General features: G+C 39.4%; 1 protein-coding gene across 2 annotated transcripts in view; it reads left to right on the forward strand.

The window, feature by feature from the left end:
- Nucleotides 1-1,075: 1,075 nt before the first annotated feature.
- LOC103821477 (small conductance calcium-activated potassium channel protein 2) overlaps nucleotides 1,076-24,024 on the forward strand; it is a 68,452-nt gene continuing 45,503 nt past the window's right edge. For both annotated transcript variants that reach the window (XM_050987248.1, XM_050987249.1), the window contains exons 1-3: nucleotides 1,076-2,230; nucleotides 2,412-2,507; nucleotides 21,809-22,227. In XM_050987248.1, the coding sequence (XP_050843205.1) occupies nucleotides 1,076-2,230; nucleotides 2,412-2,507; nucleotides 21,809-22,227 (1,670 nt within the window). The remainder of the gene's footprint in view (nucleotides 2,231-2,411; nucleotides 2,508-21,808; nucleotides 22,228-24,024) is intronic.

Consider the following 24,024-nt stretch of genomic DNA (forward strand, 5'->3'; position numbering starts at 1 on the left):
AGGAGACACAGAAATTACCAGGATGCAGGCTTTTATCCTAGAAAGGCTTGGTGGATTTTGTCTTTAACATTGCTGAGAAATTAAAGATGTAAGGAAAATTTTCCATGGATCTTCCATGGTATCAAAATAAAAAAAAAAAGAAAAGAAAAAAAAGAAACTCCCTCTTATAGTCTTGCCTAGTTGACAGTTGACAGGAATGACACAGCTCTGACAAGAAAAATCATTTCTCATTTTCACAATTATTTCCTAAAAAAAATCTTTCCTTAAATAAATGCAGAAAGCAGACTTTACCTGATGTAGACATGGCTCTGCCTAACGGAGCTGCCAGAGCAGATTACTCAGTGGGGGCTTGGGAGGCAAAGAAAAGGGAAGAGGCAAAATGGCAGTAGAGAACCAATTTCAGAACTGTGCAGGCAGTGCATGGCAGGAAGCCGGAGGTGGAGGGGAGCTACTCAGTGACACCGGTGCCGTTTCACGGTACAGCTCCTGCCGACCCGGCGGAGCAGGTCTCCAGCCCTCGAGCCACCCCCGGCTGCCGCTGGCCTCACGCCCCGGCTACGCCTCTATCTCCTCCGCCTGAGGGAAGAAGGAGCAAACGGCAGAAGCCGTGCGTCCCCCCACCCATCCTTCGTGACAGGCCCGGGATGTGCCGGGGAGGGCCCCCCGCTCCGCGCCGCGGCCGCGGCCCCTTCCAGCTTTCCGCGGCCCGGAGCGGCGGGCGGCGAGCGAGCCCGACGCTGTGTTTTGCAGGGCGGCGGCGGCGGCGGCGCTGCTGGACAGCTCCGGAGCGCGACGCGGCGCCCATGTTCCGGAGACGGCGCAGATGTGAGTGGGAAGCCGGGGAGAGCCGCTGGGGAGAACCGCGGCGGAGCCCCTTCGCCGACAGGCGGGGGAGATCCCGGGAGCGAGCGCGCTCCCCGCCCCCGGGAAGCCCCGGGTTTCCGCGGCGCGGGCGGGGCGGGCGGGGGGCGAGGGCAGCCCTCACCTGCGGGGGGCGGGAGGCGGGATCCCCGCGGGCGGGGGCCCCGCGCCCCCCGCTGACGGCGCGGCCGCTCCGCCTCCGCCAGGTGACGTGATGCCCGTTGTTTTGGTGCGCCCGACCAATCGGACGCGGCGGCTGGATTCTACGGGAGCCGGGATGGGCCCGTCGTGGCGGCAGCAGGACGCTCCCCTGCCGACCGTCACGCATTGCGCAGGGTGCACCACCGCCCGGTCCTCCTGCGGCTTTAACGGCCCCGGCATGGACCCGCCGCGCCACTTCCCGGCGGGCTTCGGCCCCGAGCAGCAGCACCAGCAACAGCAGCAGCAGCAGCGCCCGCCGGCGCCGCCGCACTGCCAGCCGCACGGCCAGGACAAGCAGAGCCTCCAGCAGCAGCAGCAGCAGCAGCAGCAGCAGCAGAGCCCGTGCCTCCAGTGCAACAACTGCGCCTACTACGGGGCTGCTGCGGCAGCCGCGGGGGATAACCTGCCCCTGCTGCTCCGCGCTTCCTCGCCGCTTTCGGGCGCCTTTCGGACGCACTCCTCGCCGCTGTCTTCCGCCGCCTCCTCCCGGCACGGCAGCCAGCTGAACGTCAGCGAGTTCACCCCGTCCAGCCATGCTGGCGCGTCCAGACAGCCTCACCAATATTCCCAGTACCACCAGTGCCATAGCCTGCAGCAGCAGCAGGCAGCCAGCCCCAGCAGCAGTGTCAGCAGCAGCAGCACTCACCATCATCACCACCATCACCATCACCACCACCATCACCAGCAGCAGCGCCGGGAGAGCAACCCCTTCACCGAAATAGCCATGAGCAGCTGCAGGTACAACGGCGGCGTCATGCGGCCGCTCAGCAACCTAAGCTCGTCCCGCAGGAACCTGCACGATCTGGACTCTGAGTCTCAACCGCTCCAGGCGCCGCTCGCCAGCCCCGCCGCCGGCGGCTCTGCCCCCGCCGCCGGCAGCCCTGCCGCCCCGGAGATCGTGGTCTCCAAGCCCGAACACAACAACTCCAACAACCTGGCGCTGTACAGCTCCGCCGGCCCCGGCCCCGGCCCCGGCACGGGAAGCTCCAACAACGGCGGGGGCAAGTCTAGCAAGAAGAAGAACCAGAACATCGGCTACAAGCTGGGACACCGCCGGGCTCTCTTCGAGAAGCGTAAGCGCCTCAGCGACTACGCGCTCATCTTCGGCATGTTTGGCATCGTCGTCATGGTCATCGAGACCGAACTCTCCTGGGGCGCCTACACCAAGGTACCAGCTCGGGCGGCAGCCAGTCCCACCGCCCGCGACCCCCGCCCGTCCCCGTCCCGTGGTGTCCCCGCTCTCCGGTGGCGCGGCGCCGCCGGCCGCCTCTTCGGGCCGGGGTGGCGGTGGGGCGGAGCGGCTCCCGCGCATGGGTTCTCTGAGGAACGGCTGTGTCTTTCTCTTGCAGGAGTCTCTGTATTCCCTCGCTCTGAAATGCCTTATTAGCCTCTCCACGATTATCCTGCTCGGGCTCATCATCGTGTACCACGCAAGAGAAATCCAGGTAGGTAACGTTTCCTTCTTTGGTCCAGGGCGCGTTGCTGGCTTAGGTGGGGGGTGCGAGGCGGTTTGTCCAGGGGAGCTGTGCTGGTAAGTACTGGGCACGTCCTGCCGCTTCAGAAAGCAAGCCTGGTCTCTGCAAGCCTGCCGAAGTTGGTGAATGGACCTCAGCCCTGGAGACGGGCACCAAACGACGGGCAGAGAGCAGCCAGGAAGCTTTGCCTGCTAGGGAATTCTGCCTGCTAGGGACAGTCTGACTGCAGTTGTGCTATAGGATTGCCTAGTCTTAAGGTTATAACCTGCTTTCTAGGTGATGTGCCTGTCGTCTCCTGCAGCAGATGCGCAGCAATAGTCTTTTATTTTTCAGTGACTAAATTTCATGCTGTGCGTTTTCTCTTGACGGTAAGGTTAATGGTCTTCACTGTGCAAGGTATGTAATCCTCAGTGAGCTGTCTGAAATAGGAGTATACTCTAGGAGAGTGTTTAAAAGGAGGGGAAAAACTGATATTTTACTTGTTTTATTTAATGCTAAAGTGTCTAGGAATGTGACCAGAGAAAAGTGTTAGGAGGGATAGGGCTAAAGGTAAGAGGAACATAATGGTCAAAGCTATAGAATAAATCTCACAGATACTGTCGCAGGTTCTGTCCAGGTGACTTAGTCCTAATTTCAGTTGCGATTTTTTTGACCAAGAAATTCAAATGTAACATTTCAGCTCAACCAAACTGTACAACAGACAGGATTCAAAGTTTTGAAGGGAAAAATATCTTACTCATAGATATAGTGCTTTTGCTTTTCCAGAGACTCCTTGAGCTGAAGACTGAAATGTCAGGTTTCAAGGGCAATGAAGACTTTTCTACTGGTACCAGTCAGTTAAATAAAAAATAAAAAATTAAGCATTGTATAGTACAATTCTTTTGTTTCAACATGAAATGGTACACAGTCTCCTACTTAGGGCAGTTTTTGAAAAGTATTATGTTACTGAAGACTTTTTGCCAAATTAAATCCATTTGTACAGTCTTTTCCCATGCAAAACCTCTGCCTGGCTCAGAACCCAGTTTTTCTGCATTAATGTCAAAGATATTGAAAGCTGTTTAATGATATTATATTGAATAAACAAATGTTCTGGAGAGAGAGCAAATTTATAAACTACGGGACTACTGATGAACAGGTTTCTTTATCAGTATAAAAATAAATAAGTAGCACTCCTGCGGCGTGGGAGCCTTATCTGGTGTATCTTCCCACAAATGTTTCTTCAGGCATGAAAAGCAAAGCTTGAAACAAGCCCTCTCTAAATGTTTAAAATATTCTATGCATTTTTCAGGAACTCTAAGTGAAGAATTTTATGGAAGATAAATAGTTGAATGAAAATAAAATAGTTGTAGGTCCATGCAGGTACTCCAGCTTATACTGAATAGTTACTCCAAGATTAAATTGTTTGTTGGAATTTTTTCAGGCAAGGATTTAAAAATTTTCATTGTCTTAGGAATCAGATCCCTTATGGATCAGAAAAGAAATATTTTTTTAAATTTGTAATTCCATTTTGGTTGTTTTTTTAACAAACTTCCTCATATATGCAACTCCATGGCAGGAGCTGTGCAATAATAATATGGCTTAATCACGGTTAATGGAGTTTTCTGTGCTGCCGGACAGAGCACAAGTATACCTGCCTGTAAAACAGCCATACCCCATGTTTCAGAATGAGAGACACTAGAAACTGCAGTAGTCATGACAGTGCCTGGAAGAGCTGCTGCTTCAAGGGGTTCTCTCATTCACATCAAAAATGAAGAGAAGTTCTCTGTTTTAAGGAGTTTATTCGAAGAAAAGGATATAGTACCCTCTGTTGCTATTAGATATCTGCTCACTTTTGAATTTAAGCATAGTATGTTTTTCTGCACACACTTGACTTTTGAAAAGCTTGATGAGAGTGCAGGACAAAGGCTATGTCAGTTCTATGCTAATAAAATCTATGTTGCAGAAGACACCTGGGGGAAAAAAGGTACCTTTAAAATCCCTTGGCTAAGTACACAATATACATCATGTTCTCCAGGCAAAAGAAGATACTGCGTAAACCTGATAATGTGATGGTTTTTAAATAAGTTTTAAAGCAGACTGTTTTCTGAAGGCAGATGTGTCATTAATTCAAGCAAATGTTCTGCTCTGTGCAGAAGAATAAAAAGGTCTGTAGAACAGAGCCCACAGTTGGTTGATTGTGTCCTGGAAGACTTTTTGCACCAGCTATTTGTCAGTACTGTTTCCGTTGAAACATGATTTTCTGATTATTATCTGAAACATACTTAAATATTTGTTATAGTGTAAATAAGCAGGAATTCATTGAGAGAGGAAAATTTGTTCCATAGAACAGAAGAAGGTGGCTGTATTCAGCTTGTGGCTGTGGTGTCTTTCATACTCTGGTGGGAGTAAACCAACCTTTGCATAAGTAGATTTTTCTACAAAGCATGAAGCAAAAAAACACGTTGGGAAATAAGGAGCTGAGAGTTTAGTAATTATTACTGAGTGCAGGATGAATACTGACTGAGAAACTCCTGTTGACCTAGAATGCTGGCAAGTGGAAGTCAGCTTTTTCATTCTTTTCAGTAGTCTTTGACCTTGATTTATTGGTAGGAAGATCAAGCAGTCATGCTGCAAGGATGTCCATGATACAGTGCCTAGCAGCACAGCAGGTGGCTTTAGTCTTCTCTTGAACTGACATTACTTCTATGTTTTGTTTTGAAAAGTCAGCCAGTTAAACCAGTCTCTAGAGTTTGCCTGCCCCAGACTTGCTGCTTTTTTTAAAGGAGTTGGAAGGGAAGTTTATAAAGGCTTGCCAATATTCTTGCCAAGCCGAGAAGTGATACAGCAGCTTAGGACAGCTGAGTTTTCGTCTTTTCCCGCTGTCAGATCGTGGTGTGTGTGCGGTGGGGTGCTGGAGCAGCTCGGGTGCGGCTGGGGCGGTGTCGCAGCCGCCGGTTCAGCACCGCAGACAGCTCCGCGCGGAGCGCCCGGCTCGGGCGATCGAAACCTGGTACCTGCACGGGTTTGTCCGGGGCTTCCCAAGAACTTACCCAGTGCTCTGCATCTGGCTGACCAAAATCTCCAGAAGGATGGTATCTGCAGTGTTTAGACAAAGCTAACTGTGGGGATGCTGTGATGTCTTCATGAAATAGTGGAACTGTTTAAACATTTTCAACAAATATGTTTTCAGTGATGGCACTGTACTAGCCCGACTCCAGGGGTAAAAATGTGAACTGTTATGAATTTTAATAAATGTGAGTTAGTGTTAAGAATACAGTCAGAGTCAGTTGAAAACAGTTGGGTTCAAATGTTAATTCATAACTTACTTTATCATTTCCCGAAAAGAGGATAAAAATTGTGACCAAGTCTGCTTCACATCCTTCCCCCTTCTAGAAAAAATCCAAATGAGCAGCAGTAACAGAGTTGGAATTGAGGCTAGTGATAACCCCAAAATCTGTGTTCACTTTTTGTTCCATTTTTTTTTTTTTGCCTATAATGCTGGTAAAAACATTACACTTGGAAGATAATGAAATATACATTGCTCTCTCTCCAGGCCTCTGTGGTTGTTGATTCAGTTCTTTAGAACAAGTGCTTTGTGTTTGAAAGATCAATGGGAAAAAATGTATTTCATCATTATCCCAGCCTAGAACAGGTATTTCTCTGACTGTTACTCTGGTTGAGAGTTTGAAGAGGTGAAAGAGAGAAGAGGTAAAAAGACATTACCCAATTATCATAATAATTGTTGATTATGTATTAATTATCCACTTCATGCATAAACAGTTTGTTACTTAATACTATTTTACATAATTAAAGCAGAGGCAGTATGTAACACAATTAAAACTGTATTCTTTAGAACTTACTGTTCCATTCCACATTTCTCTAGTGGAATTCAATCCATAAATAAAATGGAATTTAAGAATGTTTTCAGTGGCAGTTTAAAAAGTTAAATGTGGTTTTTCCAATTTTATTTAAAAATGGATTGCTCTGCCTATCTCTAATATGGTTAGAAATAGAAATGCTTTTTAACTATGCACCCCTGAACTAGTACTAATACTTTCTTGTATGACAAAGAACAAAATGATTAAATCAGAAGTCTGTGAGACTGCCATTCGGAGGTCTTAAATGTCTTTTTTTGGGCATTCCACCACAGCCAAGTATCTTTTGAGAGGTGGTGGTCAGGGGAAGAATATATCCCCTGGAACACCTCTTTAATGCTGGACTGCTTAGTGCACCCTTTCTGTAAATAAACATACTGCCTGCCCTGAATAATAGTAACCTGAGTATTGCTAACCTGTGCTATCTCAGACAGCATCTGAGCTTCTTTTTCTTTTCCCTGATAAAGATGCTGTCCTCATGCAGAAACATGAAAGTTGTTGGTATTTGTTAAAGCAAATAGAAATTTTGTGTGTGTGTGTATCAGCTGAAGTTTCTAACCACTTTTGAAATGTATTGCTAGTTCATACTTTGATAGGACACCCGTGGAAAGGCTTGCAAACTCCAAGGTTAAGGTTAAGTTATTGCTTGCATAGCAGAGCCTCACAGAGCTGCAGGGGAAAAGCAACATCAGTCCCAATGGTTCTGAAGTGGTGGGATAATAACGTGCTACTGATAGATTCGGGGTGAAACATTTTCAGTTGTCATTACTTTTCTATAAAATTACACAGCTGAGAGCCCAAATGTCTTGCTGAAGAATCAAGAATCTTCTTTTCCCTGGGCCTGAAAACCTGAAAAAATTGAACAAGCCAGTATTAGGTAATAGAAAACAATGGTAATAAATACATAATACCTGTTCATTATGCGAATACATCCCATTGTGCATGATGATAATAAGCACAGTTCATGGGAGTTTCGTTACTTTACTGGCATCAGTGGAAAGTTTTATGGTAAAAATTGTGCAGTTATTAACAATTAAATCCCTTACAGTTTCTTGTCATAAGAAGTAATGCTTCTTCTACAGACAAACTATTTTATTTTTTATTTATGTGTTATTTATTTGTTTCTATTCATGTCATTGTTTTGCCTTCACTGGAGTGGTACATGTGTATTTCGTTGTCTTGCTGGCAATCTTTTGACTTTGTGTGGAGTTCAACTTGTCCTTGCTTAGATGTATTAAAACATCAGGGATTGCTCATACAGACTGTAAATCTTCAGCTTAAGAAATGAATGAGTTAGACTAAGAGCACAGAGAGCAAGTCTGATGAAAAACTGCTGTAAATCAAGAAATAAACTTAGAGTGTTACTTAGCCGGATCTGAGGTCTCTTGAGAATTAGTGATTTTTTTTTTTCCTAATTATTCTAATGGAGTCAAGCAACAACAAATTCATTGTGTGGCAGTTGATCAAGTATATGGTAACTTCATGTGCAGATTCCAAAACTCCTCTTTACTAATTAAATTTAATACACATTTCACTTCTGTAATGAACAACTGAAAATCACACAGGAATCCAATGTCACCGTAGTTGACAAATTAACAGCATATCTGTCAAGTTAGCACTGTAGAGTATTTTTGTGAAAACACTAAGTTTCAGTTCTGTTCAGTACACTTTTGATAGTTTTATGCACAGATCCTGTTGATGTAGGAAACACTGTAGGTGCCTGTTGTCTTGGAGAAGCAGCACTGGAATGCATATGGCATGAAAGCAGGCTTGAAAATCCTCTAGTGGTGATCAGCCTTGGAAGGGCAATAAGGTTAAACAAATATTATGCCTCTGTTTCCAATAGGCTTCATTAGATCATAGAAGGAGGTAGTACGTGGTGGTCAGTACACTGAGTGGCTGGTCCAGCCATACCTTTCTATTTATATCTGGTGCTGTTCCAGCCATTTTTTAATGAGGCTGTTAGAAGTTTTTCAAGACATAACAATGCATGATGGTGTGAGAAGATATGTCATTGTCACTGTTGCAGGAGAGAGAGCATTGAGAACATTTGTAACCAGAGATCAGATTCTGGATTTGTATAAATTGTGTAGCATAGCTGAAATGAACAGATGCTCTTGTCTGCAGTGTTAGAGGCATTCTGCATGTCCATCTTAATGTGAAACTATGGTACATGTCAGATCTTTCAGCTTTGGGACCTTCAGATTAGGAAATTCTATCAGGTACTTCACTACAACTCTTTTTTGCCTGACTTAAAGTGAAAGTGTGCCAGAACTGACAAGTGTACATAAATGCCTTTTTAGTTTTGGTTCTGGTTTGTGTGTGATCTACTAAATGTAGTATCTTGAGCTTTGAGTTTGATTTGAGATATATTTGGCATCTGTTTTGAGTGAAGATCAGAACAGGAATGGCTGCTGTTTAGGACTCTGGAGAATTAAAAGTTTCTCTTTCAATCAGCTGTTTTCACCATTGATGATGAAAGTTGTCACCTTTCCTTAGTAGAGGGCAAAATATTGCTCTGAGACTATGAGGCTTCTTTTAAGATGTAAATTACTACTAAAAGAAGAGGCTGTAACTGATCTTGTAACTAGCATTCAGGTAAGCTAGAAATACTGATCACTGTAAAATTAATTTAAAAAAGTGTTCAGGAATTTTGTGAGGAAGTTTTCACAGCTTTTTTTCTATGGAAAATAGAAAAGTTGCATGTCATGATAACACACACAAATGGAATTTAATTTTTTATCATGCCTTTTTAAAAATTTAATAAATGACGTTATGTTGAAAAATATGAATGGGAAAACTTCTGTTCAATAAAAGTGATGTGAGAAATACAGATCAAATCCTTAACATATAATGAGTGCTCTAAATTGAAATGCTCTAAAGATCCAGTTAATTTAGATATTCGCAGATATAGTTCCCTTAGTGTGATTATTCTTCATAGAGAATATTACTATGTATTCTTGATTCAGTTGTGTAAATTGACCTTGTCCCATTGTTCTAATGAAAACCACATTAAGAGATTCCTTCCTGTGTCTCTCAGATGATCAGAAGAAACTGTCATGAGGACACACTTTACAGCTTAGAAATAATTCTTTTGTAAAGGCAGCAGTCAAATATGAACATCTTATGTGTTAAACTGGTGTGTCTGAACCTAGATTTTTGCAAACAAAAGTGTTCAGTTAATATCATGCCTAAATATTTTCATAGTTGCAGAGTATTACACATTTGTAACTAACTGATTCATTCACTTCTTCCCACTTGAACAGTCCCTGCAATTGTACCCTTCTTCTGTGTGAAAATTGTTAATAATCATAGTTTTATACTGACATTTTATAGAAGGGCATGAGTGACATATATTCCATGAAGGAGTCAGAGAATTGGGTTCTGAAGAGCAATGGCTGTGTTTTCTAAGGTGCTTTCTTATCTCTTTCATTTTTTTGTAGACAGACCAATCTTTGGAAATTAAATTTCTTTTGAGGAAATTCTAAGCCTTTTCATGATGGATGGAAACACTCTTATGTGTTCCATATAACATAAAGCAAAAGGATAGGCCTCAAATAACTTTGTATTTTAAAGTCCTGCTCTTAATATTTTCAAGAGTAATGTGCTCTGGGTTTGGTTTTTTCTTCCCCTACAGAAATATATTAGGACAAAACCTTGTGTCAAAGTGCCAGCTTCTGAAATTTTATCTATACTAATACTACAGAGTTATCTTGATGTACAGGGGAGAGCTGTGTTTTCTGTTATATGACTGACCAACAGAACTGTTTATGGAATTCTAGTTGAGTACAATCACAAAATTCCTGAAGCTGCAGGAACTGTGAGGGTCAAAAACAGAGTTAAGAGGCTGTGTAGTGTAACTTCTTAAGTATAGCTTGTCTTCAAAACCCCTGCTTGTGAAAGACTATATTGAAGTAAAAAATAACTGAGAAGTAAATATATGTGGGCTTGTATTTACAGATTTTATTTTCACCTGTGTATAAAGGGCTTTGTGACCTTTATCTGTATTCTGCAAAAAATTATGCAACTGTATGTCTTCCCTAAATATTCTTATATCAGTTCTGTAGTTCAATGAGAAGGTGTAAGATAGTCTGAAAGGAAGGAAAAGCTTTTCTAGCAAGTATTTATATTGTAAAAGTATTTAATTGTAAAAGACAATTATCTGGACAATTCCTCACCTTTTTTTTTGTCACATAAAGGATGTTTTCACAAAAGGGAACACTGAGATTAAGAGTTCAAGTGGAAAAATCTGGGGATGGCTTCATAGCTAAACTTGAAGCTCAGCCTTGCCTATCTTGTAGTCTTATGCTCAGATCAGTCATTTGTCATGTAAATAAGGTATTGTAATTGCCATCCATCTTTGCCTATAATTTTCAAGAATTATATGCCTACTTTAGCAGATGTCCCAAAACCTGCAATATAAAATTGCAGTGCTCCACAATATGTTCTAATGAGATACTATTCTTTATGAAGCATTTTATTCCTGTTAAAAGTTTTATTCCATCTTTCACAGCTCTGCAAGTTCTGTAGCATTACTAAAGGTATACACAGTAATTTGCACCTGCCCTATAACTGACCTCCTATGGTAGAGTCTTTCACTACAGTAATGCATCATGAAGCAATGCTTCATTTCAGTCACTTGGCAAAGCAAAGATTTGTTCTAGTTGGTGAATGGTATTTCTTGTTTTGTGACAGTTGTTAATAGCTGTCAATGGCTTTTGAGAATATGGTCTCTTGCAGCCAGAGAATAAGGCATGTCTTTAATTAAAAATAAAAAGGGCACAATAACTTTGATTTAGTCTGCACCGTTACATCCACAATATAAATAAATAAAAATCCACATGCATAAGAAATCTGAATTCAGTCTGGGAACCTGGAGAAAGACTTAATGTCCAGGGGTGACTTGAGAGCACAAAATAAATTACTCCTAGCTAAACATATTTAAAAAATTATTAGAAATAATGATGTTGAGTGTTCACTGATAGCACCTAAGTTTAATGACATTTTCATCAAAGTTATTCTCACTGCGTTTCTGATACAAGTACTAGTTAGCACTTTTACACCAGTCATGCACAATTGACTTCAGCAGTGGATCTGTATTTTAGAGTATCTAAATTAGTGGGATCTTTAGAGCATTTCAGTTTAGAGCTACTTTATTATGTGTCAATGATTTGATCCTCAACACCTTTGTTATCATTAAAGTATTTTTTTCAGCAGGATTTGAAAACTCTTGAACAGACACTGATTTATGAATATGCTAAAGTTCTCTTATCTGACTTTGCCTTGGCCATTTCTCTGCAGTAGCAATAAAATTTAGTTTTGACCATGCAGCTACCATAGCGAGATTGTAGTGGGTTCTTTTTTTTTGTAAATTCCTTCATAGTTTACTACCCATGAATTTTTCCTGGGCACTGCATAAGAAATTGACTGCTAGAGCAGAAATTCTCGTCCATCCAAATTCAAGTATAATTGAAAAGGTAACCTATGGCAGCTGCTACAGAACATGATCCTTTTCTGAATGGTGTCATGGGTAGCGTGGGTTCACACTAGGACCACTCCATTCTTTTGCCCTTTTTCAGGATTAGGCTTCATGGTGAAAGCCAATAATTTGCATTCTGCTGTAACTTTTGCAGTGTGATAGTTTAGAATAATTTAAACTTCATGTGGTATGATAGACGAGTGCTAGACCTGATGTATTGCCAGTTCAATTTCAGTATAGTTTTAAGACAGTTTAATGACGCAGTGTTTTGGAAAGATATTGATATAAGACTATCCATGGCCAGTCTGATTTTCAGATTCAGTTGTCAGATAGGAAAATGGTTCTCTTTAAGAGCAGCTGTACATGAACAGACATTTGTCTACCTCCCAGCAACAGAATAGGATGTAATGGAGTCAAATGAGAAATTTAACAGTGTGACTGTCAGTTGGCAGGCCATTCTTCTCCCCCACCATTTGGCGCTGGAAAGGATAAGAGGGGACAGGGGGGGTTTTTGTATACAGCCAAAATCAATAGACCTTGCATATCACCAGTGGCTTTTGTATGTATGTTGTGGCTGGGAACATCCTATGCCAACTCCTGGACATCAAAATTTTTGCTGCTCTGGTATGTCCCATTGAGCATAAGGGTTGTGAAAATAAAGATTTCTAAAACATTTTGAACAGCAATTTTATTTTTAAATTGTGAATGATTAAGGGGTTGACTGCAATCAGTGCAAGCATGTTTGATGTATTTCGTTTCCAGAGATATTAAAAAACAAGTTTCTTTGGAAGGGGGCATCCTTTACCTGAGGGATGCTGTAAACCAGACAGATTTGGTGAAGCTGTAACATTCAAATAATTACTGGGCAGCAAAAAGAACTATGTGTACTAAGACGTAGGCTGAGACAATTATTTTCCCTGAGGAAGCAGGTGCACTCATAATTAGTAGTGATCAAGTAAAATGGTTTTTTACCTATTAAGAAATACAAGTAAATACCTGAAAAGAAACTTGTGCCTATGTTTATTTAACCTGGTGTTGAAAACTGCTCTATGTAAAGACATTTTAGGTTGATCTTTGAAGCAGTTTGAAGAATTCATCTGCTACATGGTTTAGCCAGAAGCCCACTTAAAGCCTTCAAGAGGAAAAGATATTAAATACATACCTTCTTTATTGCAAAATATCAATTTTTTTTCACCAGGATGTATTACAGAGACACTTGAATAAGACCAAATGCCTCTAAACTCTTGGAGTTAGTTCATAATTATGCTCATTAGGATTTTTAAATACCCAAGTACTTTTAGCTCCATTCTGCTTTTCCTTCTGCACTATATACTTTCCCTTGTTTTAGTAGTCATGCTTTAGGATAATACTTGGATTTTATATTTCTATATTTGCAGTTGTTTTTAACATACACTTGAATGAAATTCTGGGTTAAACTGTGTTTCCAAGATAGTAAAAACACTTACAGAGACTTCATGATTCCTGTGGTGCTGATGTGTACTCACTCATTGTCATGTAAATAAAAATGTGATTAGTATAAAACAACCCCAGCATTCGAACTTTCTCACATACCTGTAGTATTTATGTAATAAGTAAACACTAGAGGAGGAACTGAGAAGATAGATTCTTGTGTATATGATGTGTTGGTACTCATCATTTCCTAAAAACAAGTTCCTATTTGGAGTCACTGTTGTGCTCCTTTGGCAGAATGAATCAGTTAGCTCATCTTATTTAGCCTCAGATTCAGTGTTTCTTCCTTTAACTCATGTCTCCCCTGCAAAAATATTGCCAGTTTCTTCAGAAAATACATCCTTTTTCTAAATTGATTCCTGTTTTCCTAGTAGCAATGAAGCTGATCATCCCTGAAGAGAGTGAGCCTTCTCTTACAGTGGCAGATGGCAGTCATTTTGGGAGGCGTTTTCTTCGTGCAGCAATCCATAGAGCAAATTATTTTTAGTTCTGAATGAAGAAAAACAAATCCTAAATGAAGAATTATAAAATAATTATTTGAAATTAATACATGAATATATTGAAATGTAGATTTCTTCCAAGTGACTTTTGCATCTACAAGAAGAATGTAGAATTAGTATTACTTTATTTCTCAGGTACTTGAAATGAGGAAAAACATATCACAAACTGCTACATTTCTTGATATACATCTTTAAAATTAGTTCTGGAAAATAGCACAGTTACTGTGTACGAAGATTGCTTTGTTCTTCATGTACAAAGTTTTGTAACTGCTGCTCCAGTGCAAAGCTAAAATAATCCCTTACTTTGATATCAAGTTTTCCATCCTTGTACTACCAAGTTGATTGTAGTAGTTGAAGTAGACCTAAAAGACCAGAAGAAATTTTTGAAGAGTTTTTTTTTTTTTTGTTATTGTTCTTAGAGATTATTTTTTTAGCATGGTTGTTTTTTCAGTGTGGTAATTTGTTTTAAAATCTGTGAAAGTAGACCTAAGCAGTGCATTTACTTTGCTACTTTCCCTTTTAGATGTAATAGAAGTGGCACAATTTTTGTGTGCTCTTTTAGCAGGGAGAGTGTGCCAGAGTAGGCCAGCAAAAGCACAGGGCAGTGCAAGTTGGCAGCTGATGGAAGCTGAACTCAGAACAAGGTGTGGTCTGGCTAGCTTAGGTTACTGATAGGTTTCTTAATGACTGGCTGCATCCAAATAGCCTTGCTCAGTTCTTAGAGATGTTCCTGACCCCTCAGCTCGTTGTGGCCTTCTCTGGACCTTCTCCAGTAGCTGCTTGTCTCTGTTGTACTGAATGAGCCTGGAACTGGACACAGCACACCAGATGTGGTCTCCCTAGGACCGAGTAGAGGGGCATATTCCGGTATTTAACCATTTTTCACCTCCCCGCGCTGTTGCCACACTCTTCCCGATGCACCCCAGGACACCACAGGCCCTCCTGGCCCCAAAGGGCACTGCCAGCTCATGGTCAGCTTGTCATCCACAAAGACTCCCAGGTGCTTCTCCACAGAGCTGCTCTCCAGCTGGTCAGCCACCAACATGTGCTGGTACTTGGGGTTATTCCTCCCCAGGTGCAACACACCCTACCCTTGCCTCATGAAGTTTCCCTGGCCAACTCTACAGCCTATCAAGATCCCACTGGTAGGCTGCACCGATCCCCCTGAATGGCAGCACAGTCTTCAGGTGTATCAACCATCCCCCAGTTTTTTCCTTCTCTCTTACTGTTCTTGCACTTCAGTGTTGTTCAGAGCTTTGATAAACCATGCTGCTTCTCTATCTGCCTGGAGGACATTATTGATTCTCCAAGCCAGGCACAAGGGTTTTTGGAAATTTCTGATGCTGGATGGAAGCCTTCTTCATGTGGTAACTTAGGTGCTTGTTTTGGTTGTTTTATGCAGCACAGGGGGTAGGATCTGAAATGTTGGCATAATGAAATAGCTGTTAAATTAATATTGTTAAAATGAAGGAATACCTTTCATAGACATTGACAAGTAGAGACTCCTGTTTCAGTCAATTCAATTGAGTCACATTGTGTGTATTCTGCTGAATATCTCAAAGGAATATACTCACCCTGAGTGGTGGGCTTTTATTTATGGAGCTCTGATTTGTTCAAAGGTTTATAAAAATTCATGTAACTAAATATCCTTCTGTTGATTACAGATCTGAGGAAGCTCAGCTGTGATTGTTCAAGCAAGACTCCAAACAGAATTATACTAGGAAATTGTCTTCTGAAATATCTGTTTAATAATGAAAGTGAAAAACCCCTGTTTTTGTATTAATTTTGTTTACAATCTATTATTATTAGTAAGCTCATTATCTAATTATTTTAATTTTTTAATATATTTATGAGCTTTTGATGACTTCTTACCTCAATCCATAGTTATGCTTTTCGCAGGGAGTTCTTCTGTGTATCATTGGGAAAGAATCCTGATATCATGGAATGTCTTTTCTATTTTTTTTTTCCAGTCCTTGGATTTAGATTCTTAATACTGCATAGAAATTAAGGACATTATCAGGAGTGTCTCACCTTCTTTGAGTGCCTAAAGCACATATATGTATAGGGAGAGACCTATATGAAAAGAAATTATATATGTCCCAGCAATAGCTAGTGCTATAAAGGTCTTTTGGCATTGTAGGCTGTTGGGGGGGAGGAGGGGGTGTAAAGCTATTTCATAGTTTGGGATGAAGAGTACAGCTGAAAATCTGTACAGTACCATTTAAGAATATTGAGGAATGCTTCTGAATATCTTTAGAGAGAAAAAGCTAAAAAGAATACTGTTAGCATGTGGATTAAACCAGAAGGGAAATATGGGTAGGTGGAATTTAACTACATGTGCTCATGCAGCGTTTAACCCTATGTTATTCATTGATTCTAGATTCCTTTCTTTCTAAAAAGTCTACCTTTTTTTTGAATAATGATCTGAGGGGTAGATATTAAAAAAAGACACGGACAAACCTGGTTAAAAGCACTTTTTAACACACCTATTATTTTGAAATGATTGTGGTTATTAGTGACCTGTAAGAGTAACCAAGATGTACTGTTCAGATGTATTTTAATGTGAAATTTTTGGTACTGCACTTCTGAAAGTATAATTCACAAAGACTATAAATTCTCTGAGCCTCTTTTCCCCATCCTTTAAATGCAGTATTTGAGAGAGGGGCATGTTTAGCCATCAGGAATCATTAACATGAAGTTTGCTTTACATACATGCTTTATTTATAGCAAAATATTAATCATTGTAAAAAACCAATTTGGCACAGAGATGTCAAATTTAAATGTACTACACAAATAATAATTTTTGGGCTGAAACTAAGTACAGGATTTTAAGATATTCTCTTTAAAGTGGGATGTTTATAGCTGCGAGGGGAATATGTATGTGCATGCGTGCATACATGTATAAGTAATAGAGCAGTCTGGCTTCCTTATTTGAATGAACTAAGCATGTTTCATTTGGTAGATAGCTAGACCTTGTGGATTAGTTTCTAGTGACCTACAAGAAAGTGCTTTTTTGATTCTGGATATGGAAAACATTCTGGTAAATACATGACAGCCAGTCCCTCATGTCATTTTGTGAACAAATGTATTATTTGCCTTCTGTGCTTTGTATGTGCAGAGGGATCTAGATGCCTCATGACTTTACATATGTATTAAAACCACTAACATGTCTGATCTGGGGCATTGTACTTAGGATGAGAAGCACAGCAGCTTCCAGAAACTCCTGTAGGCTCTCCAAGGTCAGCAGGCATTTGAGTAACTTACAGACCATTTGATTACATGCCTTCCGATGATGTAAGAAAGCAATTTCCATCTCCTAGTTAGAGGCGACTGTGCTAAAGGCTTAAGGTGGCAATCTCCTGTCATGACTTGAAAATGGCTTTATTAACTTTTACTTCATGAGGTGCTGTGGGACAGTAACTTGTCTTTTTGGAATAGTGAGACAAAAATAGTATCTTCTTTGTCTACCATAATGTTTTTATTATTTTGATTGTGTGAATGATAGTTTGTGTAATACAAACTATAGAGAAATACTGGCTCAAAAATTCTGGTAAGTCATCAGTCACAGAGGCTATATTTTGCTACTCTTAGTCGTAGTCCTATAGTTCTTTTCCAAGATTTAAGTGACTCCAATATTAAACCATTTTTAATTTGGGTTCTGAAATTAAACAACTGCAACAATTTGCTTGTATGTAAAGTTGATTTCCTTTTTCCGAGGACTGCTTCCAGCACTACAGCTGATGCCGCTTTATATTGCTTCCCTTTTACTCCGTATTATTGCATCCTCACAGTTTTACAGCTGGGTAGTGATACAGTTCTCAGATTTCTTCTTTTGCCTGTAAAGGCATTTTTAAAACATGACTAGTTTCCTTTTTCTTTGCATTCACCAACATTTAGAAAATTAACTTCTCTCCTTGTTTCTCTACTTTAGGGAGTCTGATCCAATTTGTCATTGTGTGCAATCTGTTTAGAATGCCTTTCTGGTTTTTTTATCTGGTGTTATATGAATGTAACTGTGTAACTCACAAGTGTTATGTGAATATACACATACTTATCTATATAAATAACTGTCATTTTTTGGTTTTAAAGTGGGGCATTGATTCTGTGTCTTACATTCACACAGAACATGCTAGAAATACATTACGTAATTCCAGGTGAAAATAACTTCAGAATTTTTCACACAAAGTGGAGACATAGTAAAAGTATATGAGAGTTCTATTTGGAGAACCTTGCAGGGCACTGTTGAAATACTTGCATTAGATTTTAACTCTGAATAATTACAAAAAATTAGAAAACTGTGAATAGGCATAACATGTGTGACCTTGACTGAAGTTTGTCCTTCTCTGTGAAGTGAAGGACTCAAATCTACAGAAAGGTTGATCACTCTTTTGTTAAATTCTCTTTTTCTTGCTAGCATCATTCTCCATTCAGATGAGGAGTGGTATCTTAAAATCAGTGCATGGTTATTACAGCCAGATTGTCTGAAATCAGCCAAGAGTGTGCATACATACCTTCTGAATTGCGCTGTTCAGCTTTCCCTTCTCCCTTTATTTATGTTCCTCACTTTCTGAAGTGGAAATATACATAGCCAAGCACACAGGCATGCACAAATACCTCTGTATCTTCCAAATTAGAAGTGAAGCTTGCATTAAGTAGATTTCATAATAGCAAGTGTATAAAATGTACATGAAATCCGGTACTACTTTCTGTGTCATTTTATTATGTCCGACCTTAATTGTTATTCACAGCATGTGGTTGAGGCCTGTTAGTGTTCTACAGTGTTTGATATCCATCATAGTTTAAACCTAGGCAAAGAACTATAAAAAAGTCACTCTCATAAATGTGATTTTGAAATGTTAATATTGTTAAGAAATAGAAATGTTTTACTGTATCTGTGTCTTTATGACTACTGGTTTTCTGCCTTTCATGTTTGTACCTCCTAAATCTCATTATATGACAGCTTAAGGTATTATTGCTTTAAATATACATATTAGTTTTCTTAGAATAAATTGTCACAGCTAAGGTCATGGGAGGTTGATAAGGATCTTCTGTGTCCATAAGCATAACCCATTCCACTGAGATCTGCAGAGAAATTTCTCTCTGTGTTGCATGTCAGGATTTGTTCTGCTGAAAGGTGACAATGTTATCAAGTATGTATTCCATAATGATGTCTCAATGTTTAAAAAAAAAATCAGTCATAAAATAACATTATCTGCTATAAAAATGGCAAAATCAAATTTTAATGCCCACGTTTATCTCAATATTTTTCTATTCTCACCTTTTAAATTGAATCACTACTGAAGGTATAATTTTTCATGAATTACCTTTCTGCATATAGAATTCTTTCTGAAATCTATGAAAAGCATACATAAAAAGGGAGGAGAAAAGACCATTGCTTTTTTCAGCAGATTTTGAGTTTTTCTAGCACTGCCACTTTGACATGTATTTGAAATGTATCTTTCAATTGAAATATTAAATCCATTGTAAATTTTTTTTTTTTTTTTTTTTTTGTAAACCCACACGGCATTTGAGAGATCTGATATTATTGTATTTTTTATTTCAGTCACACTGGTTAGTATTAATCTGTATTCTGAGTATTCTAAATATCTAGATTTCTTCATGACTGATGTAACACTTCAAAGATCTGACTGCATTTGCAGGGTAATCATAAGAATCAAATGCACTGGAGGTGTACAGTACTTTGGAAGTTCGTCCCTTCATACCAAGTAGTACATTTGCTAGGTGCAAACCTGCGTTGTCTTGGTAAGACAGACATACAGACAGACATAAATTGGCCTTCCAGTTTCAATTCACATATCTAGTATCTGTAGCTTGCAGAGTGACCACAGGTAAAAGAAACGCTATGTGCTCATGGTGCCTACATTGAATTCACAGAGTGTTTCTTTAGCTTAATTCAACAGTGTATGACTTTTTCTTCAGTATTGCAGTGGAGATAAGAACAATATGTAAATGTGGTGGATTTGCCTTGGACATCTGTGAGATCCCCTACCCAGCCATGCTTTTGCTCTCCCTTTTCAACAACACAAGGAGAGAAAATAAGATGAAAATGTTTGCGAGTTGAAAAAAAGATGTGGAGATCCATTGCCAGTTACTGGCACTGGCAAAATAGGCAGAACTTGGGGAAAATTAATCTATTTTATTGATACTTAAATGCAGAATAGACTAGCAAAAAACATGCTGCCCCATCCCCTTTTCCTCAGGCTCAACATCTTAATTCCCAACTCCTGTATCTTCTCCTCCATGAGTGGTACAGAGGGCATGAGGAATGACAGTGTGTCCATGACTGTTCCTCTCTGCCACGCATTTCTTCTCACACTTTTTTTGTGCTGCTGTGTGGGTCCTCTCCATGGTCTGCAGCCCTTCAGTATAAATCTGGTCCAGCATAGGACTTATGTGGGCATTAGTTCTTCTAAGGAGAATCTGCACCACCTCCTTTGCCAGTGAACTCAGCTGTGTTCTGCAGTGAGTACATTGCAGAACAATCCTGACCATTTCTTGCTGACATCAGCCCTGCAGCCATCCCCAGAGCCAAAACCTTGTCACCAACACCCAGTGTAATAAGATGGAGAGAAAGAACATAAGGAATAAAAACCAGATCCTTAAAGACAGAAATTTGTTTTGGTTTGTTGTGTTCCTTACTTTGGTTAAATTCTTTATTTCTTTTAGTATCTCATCAACTACAATGAAGTTAATTTGTGACTATCACTTTTCTAAACAGTTTCAATAAAGCACTTCTATGAAAGACAAATTGAAGGTATTGTGAGGAGGATGTGGAGTGTTTTTTTCATCACTAATAAACACATACAGGAAATCAAGCTGGTATTTTTAGACTTTTGAAAGAAGGAAAGTGGCAAAGACCAGTGCAGACGAATGGGTTTTTGGTGTGTATATAGGGTTTAGCATGCCAAAAATGCCTTTCTTACATTAGGGAACACATGATGTACTTTGTATACTAACCCATTGGTTTTGAATAATCTAATTTTAAAAATTCTGGAGATGTATTTTTTTCCCTCTTACCTTTTACTGAACAGCCTTGTTTAGATACAAACTATAGTTGAAGTGATGGGAAGGTCTTCTGTCTGAAATTGTATCTTCTTAGTACATATGTGTTATGTTCCTCTCTAAAAGAAGTCTATTTGAAAGGTCTTGCACATCTCTATTCTCACCTACTGACAAGTACTGCTTGATTCCTATTTATTTCTTAAATCATCAGGCACATAATTTGCTAAACAGTGTGAAATGTTTTAGTACCTTTGTTCCTGGGTGGCAAGTTAAAGGCCTTGATTGTGCAAGAGCCAACACGTCCATTTAATTTTCAGCTGCTGGACATACCTGGCTGCCTGGGCCACTCTGATATTTTCTGGGTATTATTTTTCAAATTTTCACCATGAGATATCTTCTTGAGTCTTTGTGCACTTTCTCATGTAGTTTTGTATCTTACATTGATTGTTATTGATTGTTATTGGTGCCTTGAAGAAAGCTTGGGTACTTCTACAGAAGCTATAATATCACCTTGGCTGAAGCTTAACAGAAATCTTAAGAAATATTTTTACTTTGCAATTTAGTTATCTATTCCAAAAACAGCTAAATGTTTCTCAGTTTTATGAACTTTGAGTAAACATTTGATTTTGACAGGACAAAGGGCCCAGACATTTTTAAAATAAAATATTACATTTTTAAAAATATGAGGAATTCTGATTTAATAGAGAATGAATGAAAATTCAGTTTCATGTGCAGTTTTTAAAATAGTTTATTAAAAATTCTTTTTGTCTTAACCAGAGTTATATTTCCTTTCATGGTATGTAATAATTTCATTTTCTAAAATAGCATTTTTTAATATTCTTTTAGTGGTGTTTGGAGGCATAGAAAACTGTGGTAATTTAAAATGGAATTATAACAGTTTTTTTAATGATGTACTAAAGTTAACCTTATATTTTATTATTTCAGTTGTTCATGGTGGACAATGGAGCAGATGACTGGAGAATAGCCATGACTTACGAGCGTATTTTCTTTATCTGCTTGGAAATACTGGTGTGTGCTATACATCCCATACCTGGGAATTACACATTCACATGGACAGCCCGGCTCGCCTTTTCTTACGCTCCATCCACAACAACAGCTGATGTGGATATTATTTTATCTATACCAATGTTCTTAAGACTTTATCTTATTGCCAGAGTTATGCTTTTGCATAGCAAACTTTTCACTGATGCCTCATCTAGAAGCATTGGAGCATTAAATAAGATAAACTTCAATACCCGTTTTGTTATGAAGACTCTAATGACAATATGTCCAGGAACTGTACTGTTGGTTTTTAGTATCTCATTATGGATAATTGCTGCATGGACTGTCCGAGCTTGTGAAAGGTAAGGTTGTTTTTTTTTTTTCAGTTCTTTCTGTTTGTCCTTCTATTTTTCACTGCTGTTTTCTCTCTAAAATTTTGAATTCAGGGGACCTAAACATTGTTAGAATGGAGCTCCCAAGTCCTTGAAAATTTGAGTGTTGGTTGCATTGTATTCTGTGACAGACATTGTCAGGAGTGATTTGCCTCTTAATCTGATGGACTTCTGCAAAGAGATCTGTGCCCCACTGTTTACTTGTAGCACTACAATTTCATTTCAGTTTGTTGACATGTTTAACGCACTGGACAGATACCATAAAATGCCTTTAAGAGTAGTTGTTAATATTCTGCATTTATACCAATTTTCATTTATTTTCTTTGTAGCATAAATGCAGTGAGGATAAGATAGAAATTCAGCCAGGGAAAATGCTTGCGGGGGGATGTGTAATTTGAGGGTTGTGCTGAAATAAGAAAGAGAGTGCAAAATGCAGTTGAATAGTTGGCAAGATCTGTAAAGGAGAACAGAACACTTATAGTAATAGAACTCCTTCTTCCAATGAAGATCAGAAGTGCGTTTGAGAGTATGACTTTCAATTTCAGCTAGTTTTTCAACTTCCCTTTACCACAGACTTCAGTGTAGGTGCAGAATATGTGGCTATCAGTGCTGACAACTTGAAATTGAATTTCTCGAACATGGCTTTAAGAAAAAAAAAGAAATGGGCTTCTGACTGGATAGGATTGCTTAGAAATATGAGATAGGTTAACTCTAAGAAGACAATTAGAATGATTCTCTATAGAAGATTTAATGCCTTGGTCAGCTCTTAGATCCTGGAATTGATTTCTCCTTCCTTAAGTTGAAAAATCATCAACATATTTAAGGCATTTCTGCTTCTTCTGTTTGTTGACCATTTTATTTTTCCTATTCCTTTTCATGTCTGTCCATTTTAGAATCATTTTGGGGGAGTTAATTGTGACAGCTAAATTATTCAAGTCAGCAGTTAAATCTAACACCGTTGTGCATTTTTAAGTTATTCCTTGCATTCCTTTTTAACTTGTTATAAGGAAAAATACCTGATCTTATAAAGTGACTGTAGGAATCACGGTTTTGTAGTTTTATTGTTAAAATTTCTTTGTATCAATATTGTTTCCTCATATTACAGCTAAACTAATAGTTTAAGAATATTTTGAACATACGATATTAAGACATAATGACATATTACAGTTTCAGAATATTCCCCATAGTTGCAGCAATGGAGTACCCTAGATTTTGACTCAGTCTGTAGTAGCTGAATTTTCATGAGCATGTTCTTGTTTCAGGTGTAACTGACTTCTGCAAAGTCTCTCCTCTTTATCTCATATTCTCAATTTCTCTTCCCACCGGTTTTCTTTCAATTCCTGCTGCTCAGGAATTCTTGAGTGTCTACTCAGGTATTTCCCAAACTGTTGGTTTGAAGTGGCTCTGAATAACTTCAGCATCCATTGCTATCATCATTACATATAACTGCTTGATGATGATGATGGTAACGATGAAGAAATAATAATTTCTTATTAACTTTTTTATACATGTGCTTTCAAAATAAGCTAGTGCAACTCAGTGAAAAATACTGAAAATATTTGCTACTGTCTGATACATGTCTGTAAAACATATTTATTTGTTAGTATACAGATGGCAGGACAAGAATGTATAGTATATAAGTAACACTGAAAATAAAAAACTTAAGATGACGTCAGTGATTTTTTGGTCAGGGAGAGTACAGACAACACTCACATAAAGTTTTGATTCTCTTAGTTTGCTTATTTATATTTAGAAAATGACACACTT

The sequence above is a fragment of the Serinus canaria genome, chromosome Z, assembly GCF_022539315.1.
Source record: "Serinus canaria isolate serCan28SL12 chromosome Z, serCan2020, whole genome shotgun sequence".
NCBI lineage: Eukaryota > Metazoa > Chordata > Aves > Passeriformes > Fringillidae > Serinus > Serinus canaria.